General features: G+C 51.2%; 1 protein-coding gene across 1 annotated transcript; it reads right to left on the bottom strand.

Annotated features, from left to right (window-relative positions):
• On the bottom strand, nucleotides 1-26,474 carry PTGIR (prostaglandin I2 receptor). The gene is made up of 2 exons (XM_083160401.1): nucleotides 25,476-26,474; nucleotides 1-1,197 (listed from the first exon to the last, which is right to left on the bottom strand). Exons 1-2 carry the CDS (start codon nucleotides 26,328-26,330, stop codon nucleotides 943-945), a joined length of 1,110 nt encoding a protein of 369 aa, XP_083016527.1. The 5' UTR covers nucleotides 26,331-26,474; the 3' UTR covers nucleotides 1-942.
• Between the last annotated feature and the right edge of the window lie 254 nt (nucleotides 26,475-26,728).

Below are 26,728 nucleotides of genomic sequence, written 5' to 3'. Positions count from 1 at the left end.
ATGTTTAATATATAAATCATATTATAGACACACGCTGCACTTGGGGCCTTTATTACACAGAACATAACACGGCATCTGGGACTATTACTCTCTGTAGATTATTATCACTAGTATCTTGTCCTTGTCAGCGTCAGATATGCCGCGACTTTCTGTTGCTACATGTAGCTATGTAGCGTATCAGTGTTTCGGCAGAATTGCGCACAGTCTTCTCTCCTCTGGTAATTGGGGCTTTCCCACGTTCAGTAAATGTCAGTGGTGGTCCCTGTGCTCGCTGCCCAGTCCTTGCAGTGACCTCTGTGCCTCATATTCTGTCTCTACATCTCCGCATGTCACTGCGCAGGATTGATTATTCCTGTGGTGTGTATGTGGGTAATCAGATATAAGGCGAGCAGTGTGGACATGACCGCATACACCTATCCCTGTATGCTGCCCTTATATCCTCTGTCTCCAACACCTGTTCTGTGTACATCTAGCGCTGCCTCTCGCAGGGTGGGGGTGTGTCCTCCTGGCTGTGGATGTCCCGGTAGTGCGCAGTACGGGGCGGTTCTCATGATTTACGTACTAGCCACATTCCATATACCGCGAGCCGGCACCGTCTGTCTCCACTCTCCTAACCAGAAAGTTCCCAGATTTAAGGCCTCATTTCTGGCAGTGAATTCTCAAAAATGACGTGACCATTGTATGTCCTCCACGCTGTTACATGTTATGTTACAGTCTCCCCTGGAGACCATGGTTCCTGCTCAGGGCCTGTCTTAGTTATAGTGGGGGTGAGACCCCCTCTCCGCACTGATGTATAGTTGTGTAAGGAGATGTGGAGTAACCCAACACTCTGCAGCCCACCTCTCTGTATCCGGGAGCCCCCATGTAAGAACTTCGGTGTCTCAGTCTATGGGAATTGTCTCCTGTCACTTTAGTGTTGTGTCCATGGTCTGCGGCGGTCACTTAGGGACTGGAGATGGAGGTCATTGGACGGATAGCACCAGGCTCTATAGACGCAGACACTGTGAGGGGTTTGGTGGGTTTGCCCCAGGCCGTGCACAGCAGAGAGTGGAGTTTCCTGAAGATGGAGCCTCGGAAGATGATGAAGATCCAGGGGTCCAAGATGGGGTTGAGCGCGCTGAACCTGAAGGCCAGAAGGTCACCGGATTCATCCATGGTCTCATTGTTGTTGTATAAGGCACCCAGGAAAGCCCGAAGCTGTGTGACAGAACAGAGGAGAGGTCAGACACCCCTCTTACCCAGCATCATAAGCATTGCGGGAGCTGAGGGGTGCGGGTCTCTGCAGAAGATGAGGGGTGCATGGCTGTGCGGGAGCTGAGGGGTGCATGGCAGTGCGGGAGCTGAGGGGTGCAGGGCAGTGCGGGAGCTGAGGGGTGCGGGTGTACGGGGCTCTGCAGAAGATGAGGGGTGCATGGCTGTGCGGGAGCTGAGGAGTGCAGGGCAGTGCGGTAACTGAGGGGTGCATGGCTGTGCGGGAGCTGATGGAACTGAGGGGTGCATGGCTGTGCGGGAGCTGAGGGGTGCAGGTGTACGGGGCTCTGCAGAAGATGAGGGGTGCATGGCTGCGGGAGCTGAGGGGTGCAGGGCAGTGCGGGAACTGAGGGGTGCGGGTGTACGGGGCTCTGCAGAAGATGAGGGGTGCATGGCTGTGCGGGAGCTGAGGGGTGCATGGCAGTGCGGGAGCTGAGGGGTGCAGAGCAGTGCGGGAGCTGAGGGGTGCGGGTGTACGGGGCTCTGCAGAAGATGAGGGGTGCATGGCTGTGCGGGAGCTGAGGAGTGCAGGGCAGTGCGGTAACTGAGGGGTGCATGGCTGTGCGGGAGCTGAGGGAACTGAGGGGTGCATGGCTGTGCGGGAGCTGAGGGGTGCAGGTGTACGGGGCTCTGCAGAAGATGAGGGGTGCATGGCTGCGGGAGCTGAGGGGTGCAGGGCAGTGCGGGAACTGAGGGGTGCGGGTGTACGTGGCTCTGCAGAAGATGAGGGGTGCAGGGTGGTGCGGGAGCTGAGGGGTGCGGGTGTACAGGGCTCTGCAGAAGATGAGGGGTGCATGGCTGTGCGGGAGCTGAGGAGTGCAGGGCAGTGCGGGAACTGAGGGGTGCATGGCTGTGCGGGAGCTGAGGGAACTGAGGGGTGCAGGGCAGTGCGGGAGCTGAGGGGTGCGGGTGTACGGGGCTCTGCAGAAGATGAGGGGTGCATGGCAGTGCGGGAGCTGAAGGGTGCAGGGCAGTGCGGGAGCTGAGGGGTGCGGGTGCTGAGGGGTGCAGGGCAGTGCGGGAGCTGAGGGGTGCAGGGCAGTGCGGGAGCTGAGGGGTGCGGGTGTACGGGGCTCTGCAGAAGATGAGGGGTGCATGGCTGTGCGGGAGCTGAGGAGTGCAGGGCAGTGCGGGAACTGAGGGGTGCATGGCTGTGCGGGAGCTGAGGGAACTGAGAACTGAGGGGTGCAGGGCAGTGCGGGAGCTGAGGGGTGCGGGTGTACGGGGCTCTGCAGAAGATGAGGGGTGCATGGCTGTGCGGGAGCTGAGGGGTGCAGGTGTACGGGGCTCTGCAGAAGATGAGGGGTGCATGGCTGTGCGGGAGCTGAGGGGTGCAGGGCAGTGCGGGAACGGAGGGGTGCGGGTGTATGGGGCTCTGCAGAAGATGAGGGGTGCAGGGTGGTGCGGGAGCTGAGGGGTGCGGGTGTACGGGGCTCTGCAGAAGATGAGGGGTGCATGGCTGTGCGGGAGCTGAGGAGTGCAGGGCAGTGCGGGAACTGAGGGGTGCATGGCTGTGCGGGAGCTGAGGGAACTGAGGGGTGCAGGGCAGTGCGAGAGCTGAGGGGTGCGGGTGTACGGGGCTCTGCAGAAGATGAGGGGTGCATGGCTGTGCGGGAGCTGAGGGGTGCGGGTGTACGGGGCTCTGCAGAAGATGAGGGGTGCAGGGTGGTGCGGGAACTGAGGGGTGCATGGCTGTGCGGGAGCTGAGGGAACTGAGGGGTGCAGGGCAGTGCGGGAGCTGAGGGGTGCGGGTGTACGGGGCTCTGCAGAAGATGAGGGGTGCATGGCTGTGCGGGAGCTGAGGGGTGCGGGTGTACGGGGCTCTGCAGAAGATGAGGGGTGCAGGGCAGTGCGGGAGCTGAGGGGTGCGGGAACTGAGGGGGGGCAATGCGGGAGCTGAGGGGTGCAGGTGTACGGGGCTCTGCAGAAGATTAGGGGTGCATGGCTGTGCGGGAGCTGAGGGGTGCAGGTGTACGGGGCTCTGCAGAAGATGAGGGGTGCAGGGCAGTGCGGGAACTGAGGGTTGCATGGCTGTGCGGGAGCTGAGGGAACTGAGGGGTGCAGGGCAGTGCGGGAGCTGAGGGGTGCGGGTGTACGGGGCTCTGCAGAAGATGAGGGGTGCAGGGCAGTGCGGGAACTGAGGGGTGCATGGCTGTGCAGGAGCTGAGGGGTGCAGGGCAGTGTGGGAGCTGAGAGGTGCGGAGCTGTGCGGGAGCTGAGGGGTGCGGGTGTACGGGACTCTGCAGAAGATGAGGGGTGCAGGGCTGTGCAGGAGCTGAGGGGTGCGGGTGTACGGGGCTCTGCAGAAGATGAGGGGTGCGGAGCTGTGTGGGAGCTGAGGGGTGCGGAAACTAATGTGTGCGGGGCTCTGCATAAGACCACAGGTACAGGGTCGTGTGGGAGCTGAGGGGTGCGGGTTGTGGCGGTGCACGACTGTGCAGGAGCTGTGGGGCGTGGGACTCTGCGGAGCTGAGGGGTGCAGGGCTGTGAGGGGACTGGCGGGGTGCAGGGCTGTGCTGGGGATGATGTATTACAGAGTGTGTGGGGGGGGGGGGGGGTCTCTGCCAGGAACCTAATCCCTGCAAAGTGCTTGAGTGATCTGCAGAACGTTATTGTGGATATCATGTTCCTGTGGTTTATGAGGTGCAGGGTGATGGATAAGGCGATATCCGCAGATCCTTTCCCTATAACGTCATCCTTCATGTCATGTGTTCCAGACCACCAGACGGGACCATGTACTCTCTACTGACAGCTTGTTCCATCTCCTGTCCCTGTACGCACCACCACTGAGGGGCATCGCCTGTCAGCTCTTCTGCCTCTCTGTGACCGCGCGCGCACACATTCCACAGCACTGTACAACCAGTAAGTCTGTCATTCTCATCAGCGGTGCCTCGGTGGTGCCTCACTGTCTATGGGCCTAATTCAGGTTGGTTTGCAAAACCAATCTCCTTTAATAGAAAAAATCATGCTGCACTGCAGGTGGGGCAGATGTACCATGTGCACATGGTTTTGTATATTAAAGAAGGCGTTTGCTTTTGTAAAACAACCTGTATCACCCCCTATATTCCCTATCACATGTACTTAGAGGCTGACATTTCTGAGCTGGCAGGAAGGAGTTAATGACGTGTAGTTATCTAAAGTTAGTTTCAGTTTTGTGGTTAGCCTGTGGGTGAGCTTGGGGGGTAGTAGGGGGGGCGTGAGGTTACCAGAGGGTATATAGGCAGGTCTTTACAGGAAATACTTTCTTTTCCAGAAGTTCCTTCAGCCTCACCCACCCTCCCTTGCTCTTCACATTTCAATTTATAGTCAATTAATTGATACATTTACCTATATTCCCTATCACATGTACACACATTACAGAGAGCGTATCAGTCACATCAGCCCCTGCCCCAGTGCTGCTTACACTCTATATTCCCTATCACATGTACACACATTACAGAGAGCGTATCAGTCACATCAGCCCCTGCCCCAGTGGTACTTACACTGTATATTCCCTATCACATGTACACACATTACAGAGAGCGTATCAGTCACATCAGCCCCTGCCCCAGTGGTGCTTACACTCTATATTCCCTGTCACATGTACACACATTACAGAGAGCGTATCAGTCACATCAGCCCCTGCCCCAGTGGTGCTTACACTCTATATTCCCTATCACATGTACACACATTACAGAGAGCGTATCAGTCACATCAGCCCCTTCCCCAGTGCTGCTTACACTCTATATTCCCTATCACATGTACACACCTTACAGAGAACGTATCAGTTACATCAGCCCCTGCCCCAGTGCTGCTTACACTCTATATTCCCTATCACATGTACACACACATTACAGATAGCGTACCAGTCACATCAGCCCCTGCCCCAGTGCTGCTTACACTGTATATTCCCTATCACATGTACACACACACATTACAGAGAGCGTATCAGTCACATCAGCCCCTGCCCCAGTGCTGCTTACACTCTATATTCCCTATCACATGTACACACACATTACAGATAGCGTACCAGTCACATCAGCCCCTGCCCCAGTGCTGCTTACACTGTATATTCCCTATCACATGTACACACATTACAGAGAGCGTATCAGTCACATCAGCCCCTGCCCCAGTGCTGCTTACACTGTATATTCCCTATCACATGTACACACATTACAGAGAGCGTATCAGTTACATCAGCCCCTGCCCCAGTGCTGCTTACACTCTATATTCCCTATCACATGTACACACATTACAGAGAGCGTATCGGTCACATCAGCCCCTGCCCCAGTGCTGCTTACACTCTATATTCCCTATCACATGTACACACATTACAGAGAGCGTACCAGTCACATCAGCCCCTGCCCCAGTGCTGCTTACACTCTATATTCCCTATCACATGTACACACATTACAGAGAGCGTATCAGTCACATCAGTCCCTGCCCCAGTGGTGCTTACACTCTATATCAGGGTTGCCGACTTTCTCATTCTCCTCTCCGGGAGAAGCCCGGAGAGGAGAGATTCAGTAGCCGCTCAGGGGGCGGGGCTTAAGCGTGACATCACTAAGCCCCGTCCACATGCTGGTGATCTCCGTGGAGGGGGCGGGGCTAAAATGACGCGATTGTGTCATTTTAGCTCCGCCCCCTCCTCTGAGACCCGATGATCGCGGCATTTTAATGCCGCGATCCGGGGGACAGCGGGGGTCCCCCCTGAATCCGGGAGGGTTGCCCACCCTTCCGGGGGGCCGGGAGGGAGCCCCGATTTTCGGGAGACTCCCGGAAATTTCGGGAGGGTCGGCAACCCTGCTCTATATTCCCTATCACATGTACACACACATTACAGAGAGCGTATCAGTCACATCAGTCCCTGCCCCAGTGCTGCTTACACTCTATATTCCCTATCACATGTACACACATTACAGAGAGCGTATCGGTCACATCAGTCCCTGCCCCAGTGCTGCTTACACTCTATATTCCCTATCACATGTACACACATTACAGAGAGCGTATCAGTCACATCAGCCCCTGCCCCAGTGGTGCTTACACTCTATATTCCCTATCACATGTACACACATTATAGAGAGCGTATCGGTCACATCAGCCCCTGCCCCAGTGCTGCTTACACTCTTTATTCCCTATCACATGTACACACACACACACACACATTACAGAGAGCGTATCAGTCACATCAGTCCCTGCCCCAGTGGTGCTTACACTCTATATTCCCTGTCACATGTACACACACATTACAGAGAGCGTATCAGTTACATCAGCCCCTGCCCCAGTGCTGCTTACACTCTATATTCCCTATCACATGTACACACATTACAGAGAGCGTATCAGTCACATCTCCCCTGCCCCAGTGGTGCTTACACTCTATATTCCCTGTCACATGTACACACACATTACAGAGAGCGTATCAGTTACATCAGCCCCTGCCCCAGTGCTGCTTACACTCTATATTCCCTATCACATGTACACACATTACAGAGAGCGTATCAGTCACATCAGTCCCTGCCCCAGTGCTGCTTACACTCTATATTCCCTATCACATGTACACACACATTACAGAGAGCTTATCAGTCACATCATCCCCTGCCCCAGTGCTGCTTACACTCTATATTCCCTATCACATGTACACACATTACAGAGAGCGTATCAGTTACATCAGCCCCTGCCCCAGTGCTGCTTACACTCTATATTCCCTATCACATGTACACACACATTACAGAGAGCGTATCAGTCACACCAGCCCCTGCCCCAGTGCTGCTTACACTCTATATTCCCTATCACATGTACACACATTACAGAGAGCGTATCAGTCACATCAGCCCCTGCCCCAGTGCTGCTTACACTCTATATTCCCTATCACATGTACACACATTACAGAGAGCGTATCGGTCACATCAGCCCCTGCCCCAGTGCTGCTTACACTCTATATTCCCTATCACATGTACACACATTACAGAGAGCGTATCAGTCACATCAGCCCCTGCCCCAGTGGTGCTTACACTGTATATTCCCTATCACATGTACACATACATTACAGAAAGCGTATCAGTCACATCAGCCCCTGCCCCAGTGCTGCTTACACTCTATATTCCCTATCACATGTACACACATTACAGAGAGCGTATCAGTCACATCAGCCCCTGCCCCAGTGCTGCTTACACTCTATATTCCCTATCACATGTACACACATTACAGAGAGCGTATCAGTCACATCAGTCCCTGCCCCAGTGGTGCTTACACTCTATATTCCCTATCACATGTACACACATTACAGAGAGTGTACAGGTCACATCAGCCCCTGCCCCAGTGCTGCTTACACTCTATATTCCCTATCACATGTACACACATTACAGAGAGCGTATCAGTTACATCAGCCCCTGCCCCAGTGCTGCTTACACTCTATATTCCCTATAACATGTACACACATTACAGAGAGCGTATCAGTCACATCAGCCCCTGCCCCAGTGCTGCTTACACTCTATATTCCCTATCACATGTACACACATTGCAGAGAGCGTATCAGTTACATCAGCCCCTGCCCCAGTGCTGCTTACACTCTATATTCCCTATCACATGTACACATACATTACAGACAGCGTATCAGTCATATCAGCCCCACCCCAGTGCTGCTTACACTCTATATTCCCTATCACATGTACACATACATTACAGAGAGCGTATCAGTCACATCAGCCCCTGCCCCAGTGCTGCTTACACTGTATATTCCCTATCACATGTACACATACATTACAGAGAGCGTATCAGTCACATCAGCCCCTGCCCCAGTGCTGCTTACACTCTATATTCCCTATCACATGTACACACATTACAGAGAGCGTATCAGTCACATCAGCCCCTGCCCCAGTGGTGCTTACCATGTATATTCCCTATCAAATGTACACACATTACAGAGAGCGTATCAGTGATATCAGCCCCTGCCTCAGTGGTGCTTACACTCTATATTCCCTATCACATGTACACACCTTACAGAGAGCGTAGCAGTCACATCAGTCCCTCCCCGAGTGGTGCGTATCAGTCACATCAGCCCCTGCCCCAGTGGTGCTTACACTCTATATTCCCTATCACATGTACACACACATTAGAGAGAGCGTATCAGTCACATCAGCCCCTGCCCCAGTGATTCTTATACTGTATATTCCCTATAACATGTACACACATTACAGATAGCGTATCAGTCACATCAGCCCCTGCCCCAGTGCTGCTTACACTGTATATTCCCTATCACATGTACACACATTACAGAGAGCGTATCAGTCACATCAGCCCCTGCCCCAGTGCTGCATACACTCTATATTCCCTATCACATGTACACACATTACAGAGAGCGTATCAGTCACATCAGCCCCTGCCCCAGTGCTGCTTACACTCTATATTCCCTATCACATGTACACACATTACAGAGAGCGTATCAGTCACATCAGCCCCTGCCCCAGTGCTGCTTACACTCTATATTCCCTATCACATGTACACATACATTACAGAGAGCGTATCAGTCACACCAGCCCCTGCCCCAGTGCTGCTTACACTCTATATTCCCTATAACATGTACACACACATTACAGAGAGCGTATCAGTCACATCAGCCCCTGCCCCAGTGGTGCTTACACTCTATATTTCCTATCACATGTACACACACATTACAGAGAGCGTATCAGTCCCATCAGCCCCTGCCCCAGTGCTGCTTACACTCTATATTCACTATCACATGTACATACACATTACACAGAGCGTATCAGTCACATCAGCCCCTGCCCCAGTGCTGCTTACACTCTATATTCCCTATCACATGGACACACCTTACAGAGAGCGTAGCAGTCACATCAGTCCCTCCCCGAGTGGTGCGTATCAGTCACATCAGCCCCTGCCCCAGTGCTGCTTACACTGTATATTCCCTATCACATGTACACACATTACAGAGAGCGTATCAGTCACATCAGTCCCTCCCCGAGTGGTGCGTATCAGTCACATCAGCCCCTGCCCCAGTGCTGCTTACACTCTATATTCCCTATCACATGGACACACCTTACAGAGAGCGTAGCAGTCACATCAGTCCCTCCCCGAGTGGTGCGTATCAGTCACATCAGCCCCTGCCCCAGTGCTGCTTACACTGTATATTCCCTATCACATGTACACACATTACAGAGAGCGTATCAGTCACATCAACCCCTGTCCCAGTGGTGCTTATACTGTATATTCCCTATCACATGTACACACATTACAGAGAGCGTATCAGTCACATCAGTCCCTGCCCCAGTGGTGCTTACACTCTATATTCCCTATCACATGTACACACATTACAGAGAGCGTATCTGTCACATCAGCCCCTGCCCCAGTGGTGCTTACACTCTATATTCCCTATCACATGTACACACATTACAGAGAGCGTATCCGTCACATCAGCCCCTGCCCCAGCGGTGCTTACACTCTATATTCCCTATCACATGTACACACACATTACAGAGAGCGTATCAGTCACATCAGCCCCTGCCCCAGTGCTGCTTACACTCTATGTTCCCTATCACATGTACACACATTACAGAGAGTGGATCAGTCACATCAGCCCCTGCCCCAGTGGTGCTTACACTCTATATTCCCTATCACATGTACATACACATTACAGAGAGCGTATCAGTCACATCAGCCCCTGCCCCAGTGCTGCTTACACTCTATATTCCCTGTCACATGTACACACATTACAGAGAGTGTATCAGTCACATCACCCCCTGCCCCAGTGCTGCTTACACTGTATATTCCCTATCACATGTACACACACATTACAGAGAGCGTATCAGTCACATCAGCTCCTGCCCCAGTGCTGCTTACACTCTATATTCCCTGTCACATGTACATACATTACATAGAGCGTATCAGTCACATCAGCCCCTGCCCCAGTGCTGCTTACACTCTATATTCCCTGTCACATGTACACACATTACATAGAGCGTATCCCTGCCCCAGTGCTGCTTACACTCTATATTCCCTGTCACATGTACACACATTACAGAGAGCGTCTCAGTCACATCAGCCCCTGCCCCAGTGGTGCTTACAATCTATATTCCCTATCACATGTACATACATTACAGAGAGCGTATCCGTCACATCAGCCCCTGCCCCAGTGCTGCATACACTCTATATTCCCTGTCACATGTACACACATTACAGAGAGCGTCTCAGTCACATCAGCCCCTGCCCCAGTGGTGCTTACACTCTATATTCCCTATCACATGTACATACATTACAGAGAGCGTAACAGTCCCATCAGCCCCTGCCCCAGTGCTGCTTACACTCTATATTCCCTATCACATGTACACACACATTACAGAGAGCATATCATTCACATCAGCCCCTGCCCCAGTGGTGCTTACACTCTATATTCCCTGTCACATGTACACACATTACATAGAGCGTATCCCTGCCCCAGTGCTGCTTACACTCTATATTCCCTGTCACATGTACACACATTACAGAGAGTGTATCAGTCACATCAGCCCCTGCCCCAGTGGTGCTTACAATCTATATTCCCTACCACATGTACACACATTACAGAGAGCGTATCCGTCACATCAGCCCCTGCCCCAGTGCTGCATACACTCTATATTTCCTATCACATGTACACACATTACAGAGAGCGTATCAGTCACATCAGTCCCTGCCCCAGTGCTGCTTACACTCTATATTCCCTATCACATGTACACACATTACAGAGAGCGTACCAGTCACATCAGTCCCTCCCCGAGTGGTGCGTATCAGTCACATCAGCCCCTGCCCCAGTGGTGCTTACACTCTATATTCCCTGTCACATGTACACACATTACAGAGAGCGTACCAGTCACATCAGCCCCTGCCCCAGTGCTGCATACACTCTATATTTCCTATCACATGTACACACATTACAGAGAGCGTATCCGTCACATCAGCCCCTGCCCCAGTGCTGCATACACTCTATATTCCCTATCACATGTACACACATTACAGAGAGCGTATCAGTCACATCAGCCCCTGCCCCAGTGCTGCTTACACTCTATATTCACTATCACATGTACACACATTACAGAGAGCGTATCAGTCACATCAGTCCCTTCCCCAGTGCTGCTTACACTCTATATTCCCTATCACATGTACACACATTACAGAGAGCGTATCAGTCACATCAGTCCCTGCCCCATTGCTGCTTACACTCTATATTCCCTATCACATGTACACACATTACAGAGAGCATATCAGTCACATCAGTCCCTGCCCCAGTGCTGCTTACACTCTATATTCCCTACCACATGTACACACACATTACAGAGAGCGTATCAGTCACATCAGCCCCTGCCCCAGTGCTGCTTACACTCTATATTCCCTATCACATGTACATACATTACAGAGAGCGTCTCAGTCACATCAGCCCCTGCCCCAGTGCTGCTTACACTCTATATTCCCTATCACATGTACATACATTACAGAGAGCGTATCAGTCCCATCAGCCCCTGCCCCAGTGCTGCTTACACTCTATATTCCCTATCACATGTACACACACATTACAGAGAGCATATCATTCACATCAGCCCCTGCCCCAGTGGTGCTTACACTCTATATTCCCTATCACATGTACACGCACATTACAGAGAGCGTATCAGTCACATCAGCCCCTGCCCCAGTGTTGCTTACACTCTATATTCCCTATCACATGTACACACATTACAGAGAGCATATCGGTCACATCAGCCCCTGCCCCAGTGGTGCTTACACTCTATATTCCCTTTCACATGTACACACATTACAGAGAGCGTACCAGTCACATCAGTCCCTGCCCCAGTGCTGCTTACACTCTATATTCCCTATCACATGTACACACACATTACAGAGAGCGTATCCGTCACATCAGCCCCTGCCCCAGTGCTGCATACACTCTATATTCCCTATCACATGTACACACATTACAGAGAGCGTATCAGTCACATCAGCCCCTGCCCCAGTGCTGCTTACACTCTATATACCCTATCACATGTACACACATTACAGAGAGCGTACCAGTCACATCAGTCCCTGCCCCAGTGCTGCTTACACTCTATATACCCTATCACATGTACACACATTACAGAGAGCGTATCAGTCACATCAGCCCCTGCCCCAGTGCTGCTTACACTCTATATTCCCCATCACACGTACACACACATTACAGAGAGCGTATCAATCACATCAGCCCCTGCCCCAGTGGTGCTTACACTCTATATTCCTTATCTCATGTACACACATTACAGACAGCGTATCAGTCCCATCAGCCGCTGCCCCAGTGGTGCTTACACTCTATATTCCCTGTCACATGTACACACATTACAGAGGGCGTATCAGTCACATCAGCCCCTGCCCCAGTGGTGCTTACACTCTATATTCCCTATCACATGTACACACATTACAGAGAGCGTATCAGTCACATCAGCCCCTGCCCCAGTGCTGCTTACACTCTATATTCCCTGTCACATGTACACACATTACAGAGAGCGTATCAGTCCCATCAGCCCCTGCCCCAGTGGTGCTTACACTCTATATTCCCTATCACATGTACACACATTACAGAGAGCGTATCTGTCACATCAGCCCCTGCCCCAGTGGTGCTTACACTCTATATTCCCTATCACATGTACACACACATTACATAGAGCGTATCAGTCACATCAGCCCCTGCCCCAGCGGTGCTTACACTCTATATTCCCTATCACATGTACACACACATTACAGAGAGCGTACCAGTCACATCAGCCCCTGCCCCAGTGCTGCTTACACTGTATATTCCCTATCACATGTACACACATTACAGAGAGCCTCTCAGTCACATCAGCCCCTGCCCCAGTGCTGCTTACACTCTATATTCCCTATCACATGCACACACACATTACAGAGAGCGTATCAGTCACATCAGCCCCTGCTCCAGTGCTGCTTACACTCTATATTCCCTATCACATGTACACACATTACAGAGAGCGTATCAGTCACATCAGCCCCTGCCCCAGTGCTGCTTACACTCTATATTCTCTATCACATGTACACACATTACAGAGAGCGTATCAGTCAAATCAGCCCCTGCCCCAGTGGTGCTTACACTCTATATTCCTTATGACATGTACACACATTACAGAGAGCGTATCAGTCACATCAGCCCCTGCCCCAGTGGTGCTTACACTGTATATTCCCTATCACATGTACACACACATTACAGAGAGCGTATCAGTCACATCAGCCCCTGCCCCAGTGGTGCTTACACTCTATATTCCCTATCACATGTACACACATTACAGAGAGCGTATCCGTCACATCAGCCCCTGCCCCAGTGCTGCTTACACTCTATATTCCCCATCACATGTACACACATTACAGAGAGCGTATCAGTCACATCAGCCCCTGCCCCGGTGCTGCTTACACTGTATATTCCCTATCACATGTACACACACATAACAGAGAGCGTATCAGTCACATCATCCCCTGCCCCAGTGCTGCTTACACTCTATATTCCCTATCACATGCACACACACATTACAGAGAGCGTATCAGTCACATCAGCCCCTGCTCCAGTGCTGCTTACACTCTATATTCCCTATCACATGTACACACATTACAGAGAGCGTATCAGTCACATCAGCCCCTGCCCCAGTGCTGCTTACACTCTATATTCTCTATCACATGTACACACATTACAGAGAGCGTATCAGTCAAATCAGCCCCTGCCCCAGTGGTGCTTACACTCTATATTCCTTATGACATGTACACACATTACAGAGAGCGTATCAGTCACATCAGCCCCTGCCCCAGTGGTGCTTACACTGTATATTCCCTATCACATGTACACACACATTACAGAGAGCGTATCAGTCACATCAGCCCCTGCCCCAGGGGCTATATTCCCTATCACATGTACACACATTACAGAGAGCGTATCCGTCACATCAGCCCCTGCCCCAGTGCTGCTTACACTCTATATTCCCCATCACATGTACACACATTACAGAGAGCGTATCAGTCACATCAGCCCCTGCCCCGGTGCTGCTTACACTGTATATTCCCTATCACATGTACACACACATAACAGAGAGCGTATCAGTCACATCATCCCCTGCCCCAGTGCTGCTTACACTCTATATTCCCTATCACATGTACACACACATTACAGAGAGCGTATCAGTCACATCAGCCCCTGCCCCAGTGCTGCTTACACTCTATATTCCCTGTCTCATGTACACACATTACAGAGAGCAAATCAGTCACATCAGCCCCTGCCCCAGTGTTGCTTACACTCTATATTCCCTATCACATGTACATACATTACAGAGAGCGTATCAGTCACATCAGCCCCTGCCCCAGTGGTGCTTATACTGTATATTCCCTATCACATGTACACACATTACAGAGAGCGTATCAGTCACATCAGCCCCTGCCCCAGTGGTGCTTACACTCTATATTCCCTATCACATGTGTACACATTACACAGAGCGTATCAGTCACATCAGCCCCTGCCCAAGTGCTGCTTACACTCTATATTCCCTATCACATGTACACACACATTACATAGAGCGTATCAGTCACATCAGCCCCTGCCCCAGTGGTGCTTACACTCTATATTCCCTATCAAATGTACACACATTACAGAGAGCGTATCAGTCACATCAGCCCCTGCCCCAGTGGTGCTTACACTCTATATTCCCTATCACATGTGTACACATTACACAGAGCGTATCAGTCACATCAGCCCCTGCCCCGGTGCTGCTTACACTGTATATTCCCTATCACATGTACACACACATAACAGAGAGCGTATCAGTCACATCAGCCCCTGCCCCAGTGGTGCTTACACTCTATATTCCCTATAACATGTACACACACATTACAGAGAGCGTATCAGTCACATGAGCCCCTGCCCCAGTGCTGCTTACACTCTATATTCCCTGTCACATGTACACACATTACAGAGAGCATATCAGTCACATCAGCCCCTGCCCCAGTGGTGCTTACACTGTATATTCCCTATCACATGTGTACACATTACAGAGAGCGTATCAATCACATCAGCCCCTGCCCCAGTGGTGCTTACACTCTATATTCCCTAGAACATGTACACACACATTACAGAGAGCGTATCAGTCACATCAGTCCCTGCCCCAGTGCTGCTTACACTATATATTCCCTATCACATGTACACACATTACAGAGAGCGTATCAGTCACATCAGCTCCTGCCCCAGTGGTGCTTACACTCTATATTCCCTATAACATGTACACACACATTACAGAGAGCATATCAGTCACATCAGCCCCTGCCCCAGTGCTGCTTACACTCTATATTCCCTATCACATGTACACACACATTACAGAGAGCGTATCAGTCACATCAGCCCCTGCCCCAGTGCTGCTTACACTCTATATTCCCTATCACATGTACACACACATTACAGAGAACGTATCGGTCACATCAGCCCATGCCCCAGTGCTGCTTACACTCTATATTCCCTATCACATGTACACACAATACAGAGAGCGTATCAGTCACATCAGCCCCTGCCCCAGTGGTGCTTATACTCTATATTCCCTATCACATGTATACACACATTACAGAGAGCGTATCAGTCACATCAGCCCCTGCCCCGGTGGTGCTTACACTCTATATTCCCTATCACATGTACACACACATTACAGAGAGCGTATCAGTCACATCAGCCCCTGCCCCAGTGGTGCTTACACTCTATATTCCCTATCACATGTACACACACACACACACATTACAGAGAGTATATCAGTCCCATCAGCCCCTGCCCCAGTGCTGCTTACACTCTATATTCCCTATCACATGTACACACATTACAGAGAGCGTATCAGTCACATCAGTCCCTGCCCCAGTGGTGCTTACACTCTATATTCCCTATCACATGTACACACACATTACAGAGAGCGTATCAGTCACATCAGCCCCTGCCCCAGTGCTGCTTACACTCTATATTCTCTATCACATGTACACACATTACAGAGAGCAAATCAGTCACATCAGCCCCTGCCCCAGTGCTGCATACACTCTATATTCCCTATCACATGTACACACACACATTACAGAGAGCGTATCAGTCACATCAGCCCCTGCCCCAGTGCTGCTTACACTCTATATTCCCTATCACATGTACACACACATTACAGAGAGCGTATCAGTCACATCAGCCCCTGCCCCAGAGCTGCATACACTCTATATTCTCTATCACATGTACACACATTACAGAGAGCAAATCAGTCACATCAGCCCCTGCCCTAGTGCTGCATACACTCTATATTCCCTATCACATGTACACACACATTACAGAGAGCGTATCAGTCACATCAGCCCCTGCCCCAGTGCTGCTTACACTCTATATTCCCTATCACATGTACATTACAGAGAGCGTATCAGTCACATCAGCCCCTGCCCCAGTGGTGCTTACACTCTATATTCCCTATCACATGTACACACACATTACAGAGAGCGTATCGGTCACATCAGCCCCTGCCCCAGTGCTGCTTACACTCTATATTCCCTATCACATATACACACATTACAGAGAGCGTATCATTCACATCAGCCCCTGACCCAGTAGTGCTTACACTGTATATTCCCTATCACATGTACACACATTACAGAGGGCGTATCAGTCACATCAGCCCCTGCCCCAGTGGTGCTTACACTCTATATTCCCTATCACATGTACACACATTACAGAGAGCGTATCAGTCACATCAGCCCCTGCCCCAGTGCTGCTTACACTCTATATTCCCTGTCACATGTACACACATTACAGAGAGCGTATCAGTCCCATCAGCCCCTGCCCCAGTGGTGCTTACACTCTATATTCCCTATCACATGTACACACATTACAGAGAGCGTATCTGTCACATCAGCCCCTGCCCCAGTGGTGCTTACACTCTATATTCCCTATCACATGTACACACACATTACATAGAGCGTATCAGTCACATCAGCCCCTGCCCCAGCGGTGCTTACACTCTATATTCCCTATCACATGTACACACACATTACAGAGAGCGTACCAGTCACATCAGCCCCTGCCCCAGTGCTGCTTACACTGTATATTCCCTATCACATGTACACACATTACAGAGAGCCTCTCAGTCACATCAGCCCCTGCCCCAGTGCTGCTTACACTCTATATTCCCTATCACATGCACACACACATTACAGAGAGCGTATCAGTCACATCAGCCCCTGCTCCAGTGCTGCTTACACTCTATATTCCCTATCACATGTACACACATTACAGAGAGCGTATCAGTCACATCAGCCCCTGCCCCAGTGCTGCTTACACTCTATATTCTCTATCACATGTACACACATTACAGAGAGCGTATCAGTCAAATCAGCCCCTGCCCCAGTGGTGCTTACACTCTATATTCCTTATGACATGTACACACATTACAGAGAGCGTATCAGTCACATCAGCCCCTGCCCCAGTGGTGCTTACACTGTATATTCCCTATCACATGTACACACACATTACAGAGAGCGTATCAGTCACATCAGCCCCTGCCCCAGTGGTGCTTACACTCTATATTCCCTATCACATGTACACACATTACAGAGAGCGTATCCGTCACATCAGCCCCTGCCCCAGTGCTGCTTACACTCTATATTCCCCATCACATGTACACACATTACAGAGAGCGTATCAGTCACATCAGCCCCTGCCCCGGTGCTGCTTACACTGTATATTCCCTATCACATGTACACACACATAACAGAGAGCGTATCAGTCACATCATCCCCTGCCCCAGTGCTGCTTACACTCTATATTCCCTATCACATGTACACACACATTACAGAGAGCGTATCAGTCACATCAGCCCCTGCCCCAGTGCTGCTTACACTCTATATTCCCTGTCTCATGTACACACATTACAGAGAGCAAATCAGTCACATCAGCCCCTGCCCCAGTGTTGCTTACACTCTATATTCCCTATCACATGTACATACATTACAGAGAGCGTATCAGTCACATCAGCCCCTGCCCCAGTGGTGCTTATACTGTATATTCCCTATCACATGTACACACATTACAGAGAGCGTATCATTTACATCAGCCCCTGCCCCAGTGGTGCTTACACTCTATATTCCCTATCACATGTGTACACATTACACAGAGCGTATCAGTCACATCAGCCCCTGCCCAAGTGCTGCTTACACTCTATATTCCCTATCACATGTACACACACATTACATAGAGCGTATCAGTCACATCAGCCCCTGCCCCAGTGGTGCTTACACTCTATATTCCCTATCAAATGTACACACATTACAGAGAGCGTATCAGTCACATCAGCCCCTGCCCCAGTGGTGCTTACACTCTATATTCCCTATCACATGTGTACACATTACACAGAGCGTATCAGTCACATCAGCCCCTGCCCCGGTGCTGCTTACACTGTATATTCCCTATCACATGTACACACACATAACAGAGAGCGTATCAGTCACATCAGCCCCTGCCCCAGTGGTGCTTACACTCTATATTCCCTATAACATGTACACACACATTACAGAGAGCGTATCAGTCACATGAGCCCCTGCCCCAGTGCTGCTTACACTCTATATTCCCTGTCACATGTACACACATTACAGAGAGCATATCAGTCACATCAGCCCCTGCCCCAGTGGTGCTTACACTGTATATTCCCTATCACATGTGTACACATTACAGAGAGCGTATCAATCACATCAGCCCCTGCCCCAGTGGTGCTTACACTCTATATTCCCTAGAACATGTACACACACATTACAGAGAGCGTATCAGTCACATCAGTCCCTGCCCCAGTGCTGCTTACACTATATATTCCCTATCACATGTACACACATTACAGAGAGCGTATCAGTCACATCAGCTCCTGCCCCAGTGGTGCTTACACTCTATATTCCCTATAACATGTACACACACATTACAGAGAGCATATCAGTCACATCAGCCCCTGCCCCAGTGCTGCTTACACTCTATATTCCCTATCACATGTACACACACATTACAGAGAGCGTATCAGTCACATCAGCCCCTGCCCCAGTGCTGCTTACACTCTATATTCCCTATCACATGTACACACACATTACAGAGAACGTATCGGTCACATCAGCCCATGCCCCAGTGCTGCTTACACTCTATATTCCCTATCACATGTACACACAATACAGAGAGCGTATCAGTCACATCAGCCCCTGCCCCAGTGGTGCTTATACTCTATATTCCCTATCACATGTATACACACATTACAGAGAGCGTATCAGTCACATCAGCCCCTGCCCCGGTGGTGCTTACACTCTATATTCCCTATCACATGTACACACACATTACAGAGAGCGTATCAGTCACATCAGCCCCTGCCCCAGTGGTGCTTACACTCTATATTCCCTATCACATGTACACACACACACACACATTACAGAGAGTATATCAGTCCCATCAGCCCCTGCCCCAGTGCTGCTTACACTCTATATTCCCTATCACATGTACACACATTACAGAGAGCGTATCAGTCACATCAGTCCCTGCCCCAGTGGTGCTTACACTCTATATTCCCTATCACATGTACACACACATTACAGAGAGCGTATCAGTCACATCAGCCCCTGCCCCAGTGCTGCTTACACTGTATATTCCCTGTCACATGTACACACATTACAGAGAGCGTATTAGTCACATCAGCCCCTGCCCCAGTGCTGCTTACACTGTATATTCCCTATCACATGTACACACATTACAGAGAGCGTATCAGTCACATCAGCCCCTGCCCCAGTGCTGCTTACACTCTATATTCTCTATCACATGTACACACATTACAGAGAGCAAATCAGTCACATCAGCCCCTGCCCCAGTGCTGCATACACTCTATATTCCCTATCACATGTACACACACACATTACAGAGAGCGTATCAGTCACATCAGCCCCTGCCCCAGTGCTGCTTACACTCTATATTCCCTATCACATGTACACACACATTACAGAGAGCGTATCAGTCACATCAGCCCCTGCCCCAGAGCTGCATACACTCTATATTCTCTATCACATGTACACACATTACAGAGAGCAAATCAGTCACATCAGCCCCTGCCCTAGTGCTGCATACACTCTATATTCCCTATCACATGTACACACACATTACAGAGAGCGTATCAGTCACATCAGCCCCTGCCCCAGTGCTGCTTACACTCTATATTCCCTATCACATGTACATTACAGAGAGCGTATCAGTCACATCAGCCCCTGCCCCAGTGGTGCTTACACTCTATATTCCCTATCACATGTACACACACATTACAGAGAGCGTATCGGTCACATTAGCCCCTGCCCCAGTGCTGCTTACACTCTATATTCCCTATCACATATACACACATTACAGAGAGCGTATCATTCACATCAGCCCCTGACCCAGTAGTGCTTACACTGTATATTCCCTATCACATGTACACACATTACAGAGAGCGTATCAGTCACATCAGCCCCTGCCCCAGTGCTGCTTACACTCTATATTCTCTATCACATGTACACACATTACAGAGAGCAAATCAGTCACATCAGCCCCTGCCCCAGTGCTGCATACACTCTATATTCCTTATCACATGTACACACACATTACAGAGAGCGTATCAGTCACATCAGCCCCTGCCCCAGTGCTGCTTACACTCTATATTCCCTATCACATGTACACACACATTACAGAGAGCGTATCAGTCACATCAGCCCCTGCCCCAGTGCTGCTTACACTCTATATTCCCTATCACATGTACACACACATTACAGAGAGCGTATCAGTCACATCAGCCCCTGCCCCAGTGCTGCATACACTCTATATTCCCTATCACATGTACATTACAGAGAGCGTATCAGTCACATCAGCCCCTGCCCCAGTGCTGCTTACACTCTATATTCCCTATCACATGTACACACATTACAGAGAGCGTATCAGTCACATCAGCCCCTGCCCCAGTGGTGCTTATACTCTATATTCCCTATCACATGTACACACATTACAGAGAGCGTATCAGTCACATCAGTCCCTGCCCCAGTGCTGCTTACACTGTATATTCCCTATCACATGTACACACATTACAGAGAGCGTATCAGTCACATCAGCCCCTGCCCCGGTAGTGCTTACACTGAATATTCCCTATCACATGTACACAAATTACAGAGAGCGTATCAGTCACATCAGCCCCTGTCCCAGTGGTGCTTACACTCTATATTCCCTATCACATATACACACATTACAGAGAGCGTATCAGCCACATCAGCCCCTGCCCCAGTTCTGCTTACACTCTATATTCCCTATCACATATACACACATTACATAGAGCGTATCATTCACATCAGCCCCTGACCCAGTGCAGCTTACACTCTATATTCCCTATCACATGTACACACACATTACAGAGAGCGTATCAGTCACATCAGCCCCTGTCCCAGTGGTGCTTACACTCTATATTCCCTATCACATATACACACATTACAGAGAGCGTATCAGCCACATCAGCCCCTGCCCCAGTGCTGCTTACACTCTATATTCCCTATCACATATACACACATTACATAGAGCGTATCATTCACATCAGCCCCTGACCCAGTGCTGCTTACACTCTATATTCCCTGTCACATGTATACACACATTACAGAGAGCGTATCAGTCACATCAGCCCCTGCTCCAGTGCTGCTTACACTCTATATTCCCTATCACATGTACACACATTACAGAGAGCGTATCAGTCACATCAGCCCCTGCCCCAGTGGTGCTTACACTCTATATTCCCTATCACATGTACACACACATTACAGAGAGCGTATCAGTCACATCAGTCCATGCCCCAGTGCTGCTTACACTCTATATTCCCTATCACATGTACACACACATTACAGAGAGCGTATCAGTCACATCAGCCCCTGCCCCAGTGGTGCTTACACTCTATATTCCCTATCACATGTACACACCTTACAGAGAGCCTATCAGTCACATCAGCCCCTGCCCCAGTGGTGCTTACACTCTATATTCCCTATCACATGTACACACACATTACAGAGAGCGTATCAGTCACATCAGCCCCTGCCCCAGTGGTGCTTACACTGTATATTCCCTATCACATGTACACACATTACAGAGAGCGTATCGGTCACATCAGCCCCTGCCCCAGTGGTGCTTACACTCTATATTCCCTGTCACATGTACACACACATTACAGAGAGCGTATCAGTCACATCAGCCCCTGCCCCAGTGCTGCTTACACTCTATATTCCCTATCACATGTACACACACATTACAGAGAGCGTATCAGTCACATCAGTCCCTGCCCCAGTGCTGCTTACACTGTATATTCCCTATCACATGTACACACATTACAGAGAGCGTATCGGTCACATCAGCCCCTGCCCCAGTGCTGCTTACACTCTATATTCCCTATCACATGTACACACACATTACAGAGAGCGTATCAGTCACATCAGCCCCTGCCCCAGTGGTGCTTACACTGTATATTCCCTATCGCATGTACACACACATTACAGAGAGCGTATCAGTCACATCAGTCCCTGCCCCAGTGCTGCTTACACTGTATATTCCCTATCACATGTACACACATTACAGAGAGCGTATCGGTCACATCAGCCCCTGCCCCAGTGCTGCTTACACTGTATATTCCCTATCACATGTACACACACATTACAGAGAGTGTATCAGTCACCTCAGTCCCTGCCCCAGTGCTGCTTACACTCTATATTCCCTATCACATGTACACACATTACAGAGAGCGTATCGGTCACATCAGCCCCTGCCCCAGTGGTGCTTACACTGTATATTCCCTATCACATGCACATATACATTACAGAGAGCGTACCAGTCACATCAGTCCCTGCCCCAGTGGTGCTTACACTCTGTATTCCCTATCACATGTACACACATTACAGAGAGTGCATCAGTCACATCAGCAAGAAAACACTGGCAACAAGCAAGAAGGTACTTGTGGAGTATTACGGCTCCCATCTCATGGCATCGCATGCCATATGTAGTGGCATGCGATGCGATTTTTTCCTGTGTGATGCCCATCGTGGGAGCCATGATACTGCACAAGTACCAGCAAGAATATAGTGGCAAAGGACATATAACCCATGGAACCCCTGTCACCAAGCAAGAACCCCATTGGGATGAGCATGTTACCCCTGGCAACACACCAAAAGCTCCTGACAACAAACATGAAACCCCTGGGAGTGAGCAAGAGTCCCCTGGCAACGAGCTTGTTATGCCTGGAAACACGCAAAAAGCTCCTGACAACAAACCTGAAACCCCTGGCAACAAGCAAGAATCGAGTGGCAATGAGCATGTAAGTAAAAATCTATGGGGTGCACCTTTCAATGCAGGATGGGGAAACATTTATAGTTCCACCACTGCAACCATCGGCTGCAGCCATATGGGTGGTGTGGCCAATATCCACCATGTGCTGCATAGTAGCTGGTGGGCGCCACAGTATACATCCCATGGGCCGCAGCATTCTCCCCTGCCAGCCTCGCCCTCATTCCAGAGATTTACCGCCTGCCAGCCTCACCCTCATTCCAGAGATTTACCCTCTGCCAGCCTCGCATTCATTCCAGAGATTTACCCCCTGCCAGCCTCACCCTCATTCCAGAGATTTACCCCTTGCCAGCCTCACCCCCCTCTTTGCAGATATTTACCCCCTGCCAGCCTAACCCTTTACACAGATTTACCCCCTTCCAGCCTCGCTCCCTTCTTTCCACAGATTTACCCCATGCCAGCCTTGCCCTCATTCCAGAGATTTACCTTCTGCCAGTCTCACCCTCATAATTCCAAAAATACCCCCTACTAGGCTACCCCTCATTCATTCAAATATACTCTCTACCAACCTCACCTTACTTTGTCCAGATATAGCACTGCCAGCCTAGCCATCATTCCTCCAGAGACTTACCCCCTGCCAGCCTCCCCCTTTAGAGACTTATGCCCTGCCAGCCTCCCCCTCCACTGTCTTATCCCCTGCCAGCCTCCCCCTCCACAGACTTACCCCCTGTCAGCCTCCCCCTCCACAGACTTACCCCCTGGCAACCTCCCCTCCAGAGCCTTCCCCCTGCCAGCCCCCCCCCTCCAGAGACTTACGCCCTGCCAACCTCCCCCTCCAGAGACTTATCCCCTGCCAGCCTCCCCCTCCACAGACTTACCCCCTGCCAGCCTCCCCCTCCACAGACTTACCCCCTGCCAGCCTCCCCTCCAGAGACTTACCCCCTGCCAGCCTCCCCCTCCAGAGACTTACCCCTGCCAGCCCCCCCCTCCAGAGACTTACACCCTGCCAGCCTTCCCCTGCAGAGACTTACCCCCTGCCGGCATCCCCCTCCAGAGACTTCCCCCTGCCAGCCTTCCCCTCCAGAGACTTACACCCTGCCAGCCTTCCCCTGCAGAGACTTACACCCTGCCAGCCTCCCCCTGCAGAGATTTACACCCTGCCGGCCTCCCCCTCCAGAGACTTACCCCCTGCCGGCCTCCCCCTCCACAGACTTCCCCCTGCCAGCCTTCCCCTCCAGAGACTTACACCCTGCCAGCCTTCCCCTCCAGAGACTTACACCCTGCCAGCCTCCCCCTGCAGAGACTTACACCCTGCCGGCCTCCCCCTCCAGAGACTTACCCCCTGCCGGCCTCCCCCTCCACAGACTTACCCCCTGCCGGCCTCCCCCTCCAGAGACTTACCCCCTGCCGGCCTTCCCCTGCAGAGACTTACCCCCTGCTGGCCTCCCCTTCCAGAGACTTACCCCCTGCCGGCCTCCCCCTCCAGAGACTTACCCCCTGCCAGCCTCCCCCTCCAGAGACTTACCCCCTGCCGGCCTCCCCCTCCAGAGACTTACCCCCTGCCAGCCTCCCCCTCCAGAGACTTACCCCCTGCCGGCCTCCCCCTCCAGAGACTTACTGCCAGTTTCACTGTAGTGTAAATTCAGTTCATACAATTATAGCAAAATGACCAGCGTACTGTGGCAAGATGAACCCGCTGTACCATGTCCTGTCACAGAATACAGAGATCCTGCTTCCCTTATGTGATGGTATCACATTCTCCTGGCATATCTACACTGGGTGCAAGGTCTCACACTGGGTGCCAGCTCCGTAATCCGCCTGTGCTGTGACTGAGAGACCTGGCAAATACACAGTGTGCCAGCTCCAAGGGTGCACTTACCGTCATTGGCACCGAGCACACCATGAAGATTGTGGTCATCAGCACCAGGAGGATAAGATGTTCCAGCTCCTCTTCTCCAGCCCCCAGGAACCAGACGCGGGCACCCCCCCTGCGGAGTGAACCCCTCCTGGCCCGCTGACCCTTCCTCATGCGGCAGAGACTGGCGGTCACAGAGGCATTGCACAGCAAGATGGCCAGGATCAGAAGCCCAGTCAGACTGGCATAGAGCAGGGAAAATGCCAGGGCGCTCCCGTTCCCAGTGCTGGGTGCCACTGCCATCCTGATGAAGCACCAAGTGCCAGGACAGTACTGTTTATGTTCGCCAACTCCTGCCAGTGGCAATGCACAGAGCAGGGCAGGAAATATGTAGGAAGAAGGTATGGCTGCCCTTGCCAACCGGTGCCCCCAGCCATGCTGGGCATACACATATGGGTGGCTGAGCGCTAGGCATCGTTCGAAGGCCATGAAAAACAGGATCATCATGGAAGACAGGTTGAAAAAAGTCATGGCGAAGGCAAAGAATTTGCACAATGGCTGAGACCCCAGTGCCAGGAGAGATGCCCGCTGAGCGTAGGAGACGAAGACCACCGGACTCAGGACACAGGTGCCCAGCAGGTCTGTGACGGCGAGACCGGTCACCAGGACACAGAACGGTGAAGCACGTGCTCTCCTCTCTCGCCGGTGCACCCCTAAGATGCCCAGTGCCAGGAGGTTTCCCAACACGCCCATGGCAAACATCAGGGTACTGGTGGCAGGGTTCCCATCAGCGTGCACATGTGTGGAATTCTCACAGAAGTGTTGCTGCATGGTGGGGTGGACAGAGGGAGACAGCATGGTCATAGGAGTCCCCAGCATCTCATGTTCTCACTCTGTGGCAGCCAGACTCCAGACGCTCTGCCCAAACTGTCTCTCTGCCCCCCTCTGTCTCTCTGCCCCCCTCTGTCTCTCTGCTCTCCCTCTTTACCTTCTCAGTCTCTGCTCATCTGTCTCTTTCCCACCTTCCCCTCTCTCTGCCCCTCAATATCACCACCTGCCTCTCTCTCTCTCTCCCCCTGCCCCTCACTATCTCCCTCTGCCCCTCACTAAATCCCCCTGCCCCTCACTAAATCCCATTGATCTATCTCTTTGCCCCTCACTATCTCCCCCTGCCCCTCACTATCTCCCACCTGCCTCTCTCTCTCTGCCCCTCACTATCTCCCATTGGCCTCTCTCTCTCTGCCCCTCACAATCTCCCCCCCTGCCCCTCACTATCT

This window comes from Crinia signifera, chromosome 9, assembly GCF_055691185.1.
Source record: "Crinia signifera chromosome 9, ASM5569118v1, whole genome shotgun sequence".
Classification (NCBI taxonomy): Eukaryota; Metazoa; Chordata; class Amphibia; order Anura; family Myobatrachidae; genus Crinia; species Crinia signifera.
The sequence above is the reverse complement of the archived record's forward strand: the minus strand, read 5'-3'. Positions and strand labels throughout refer to the sequence as shown.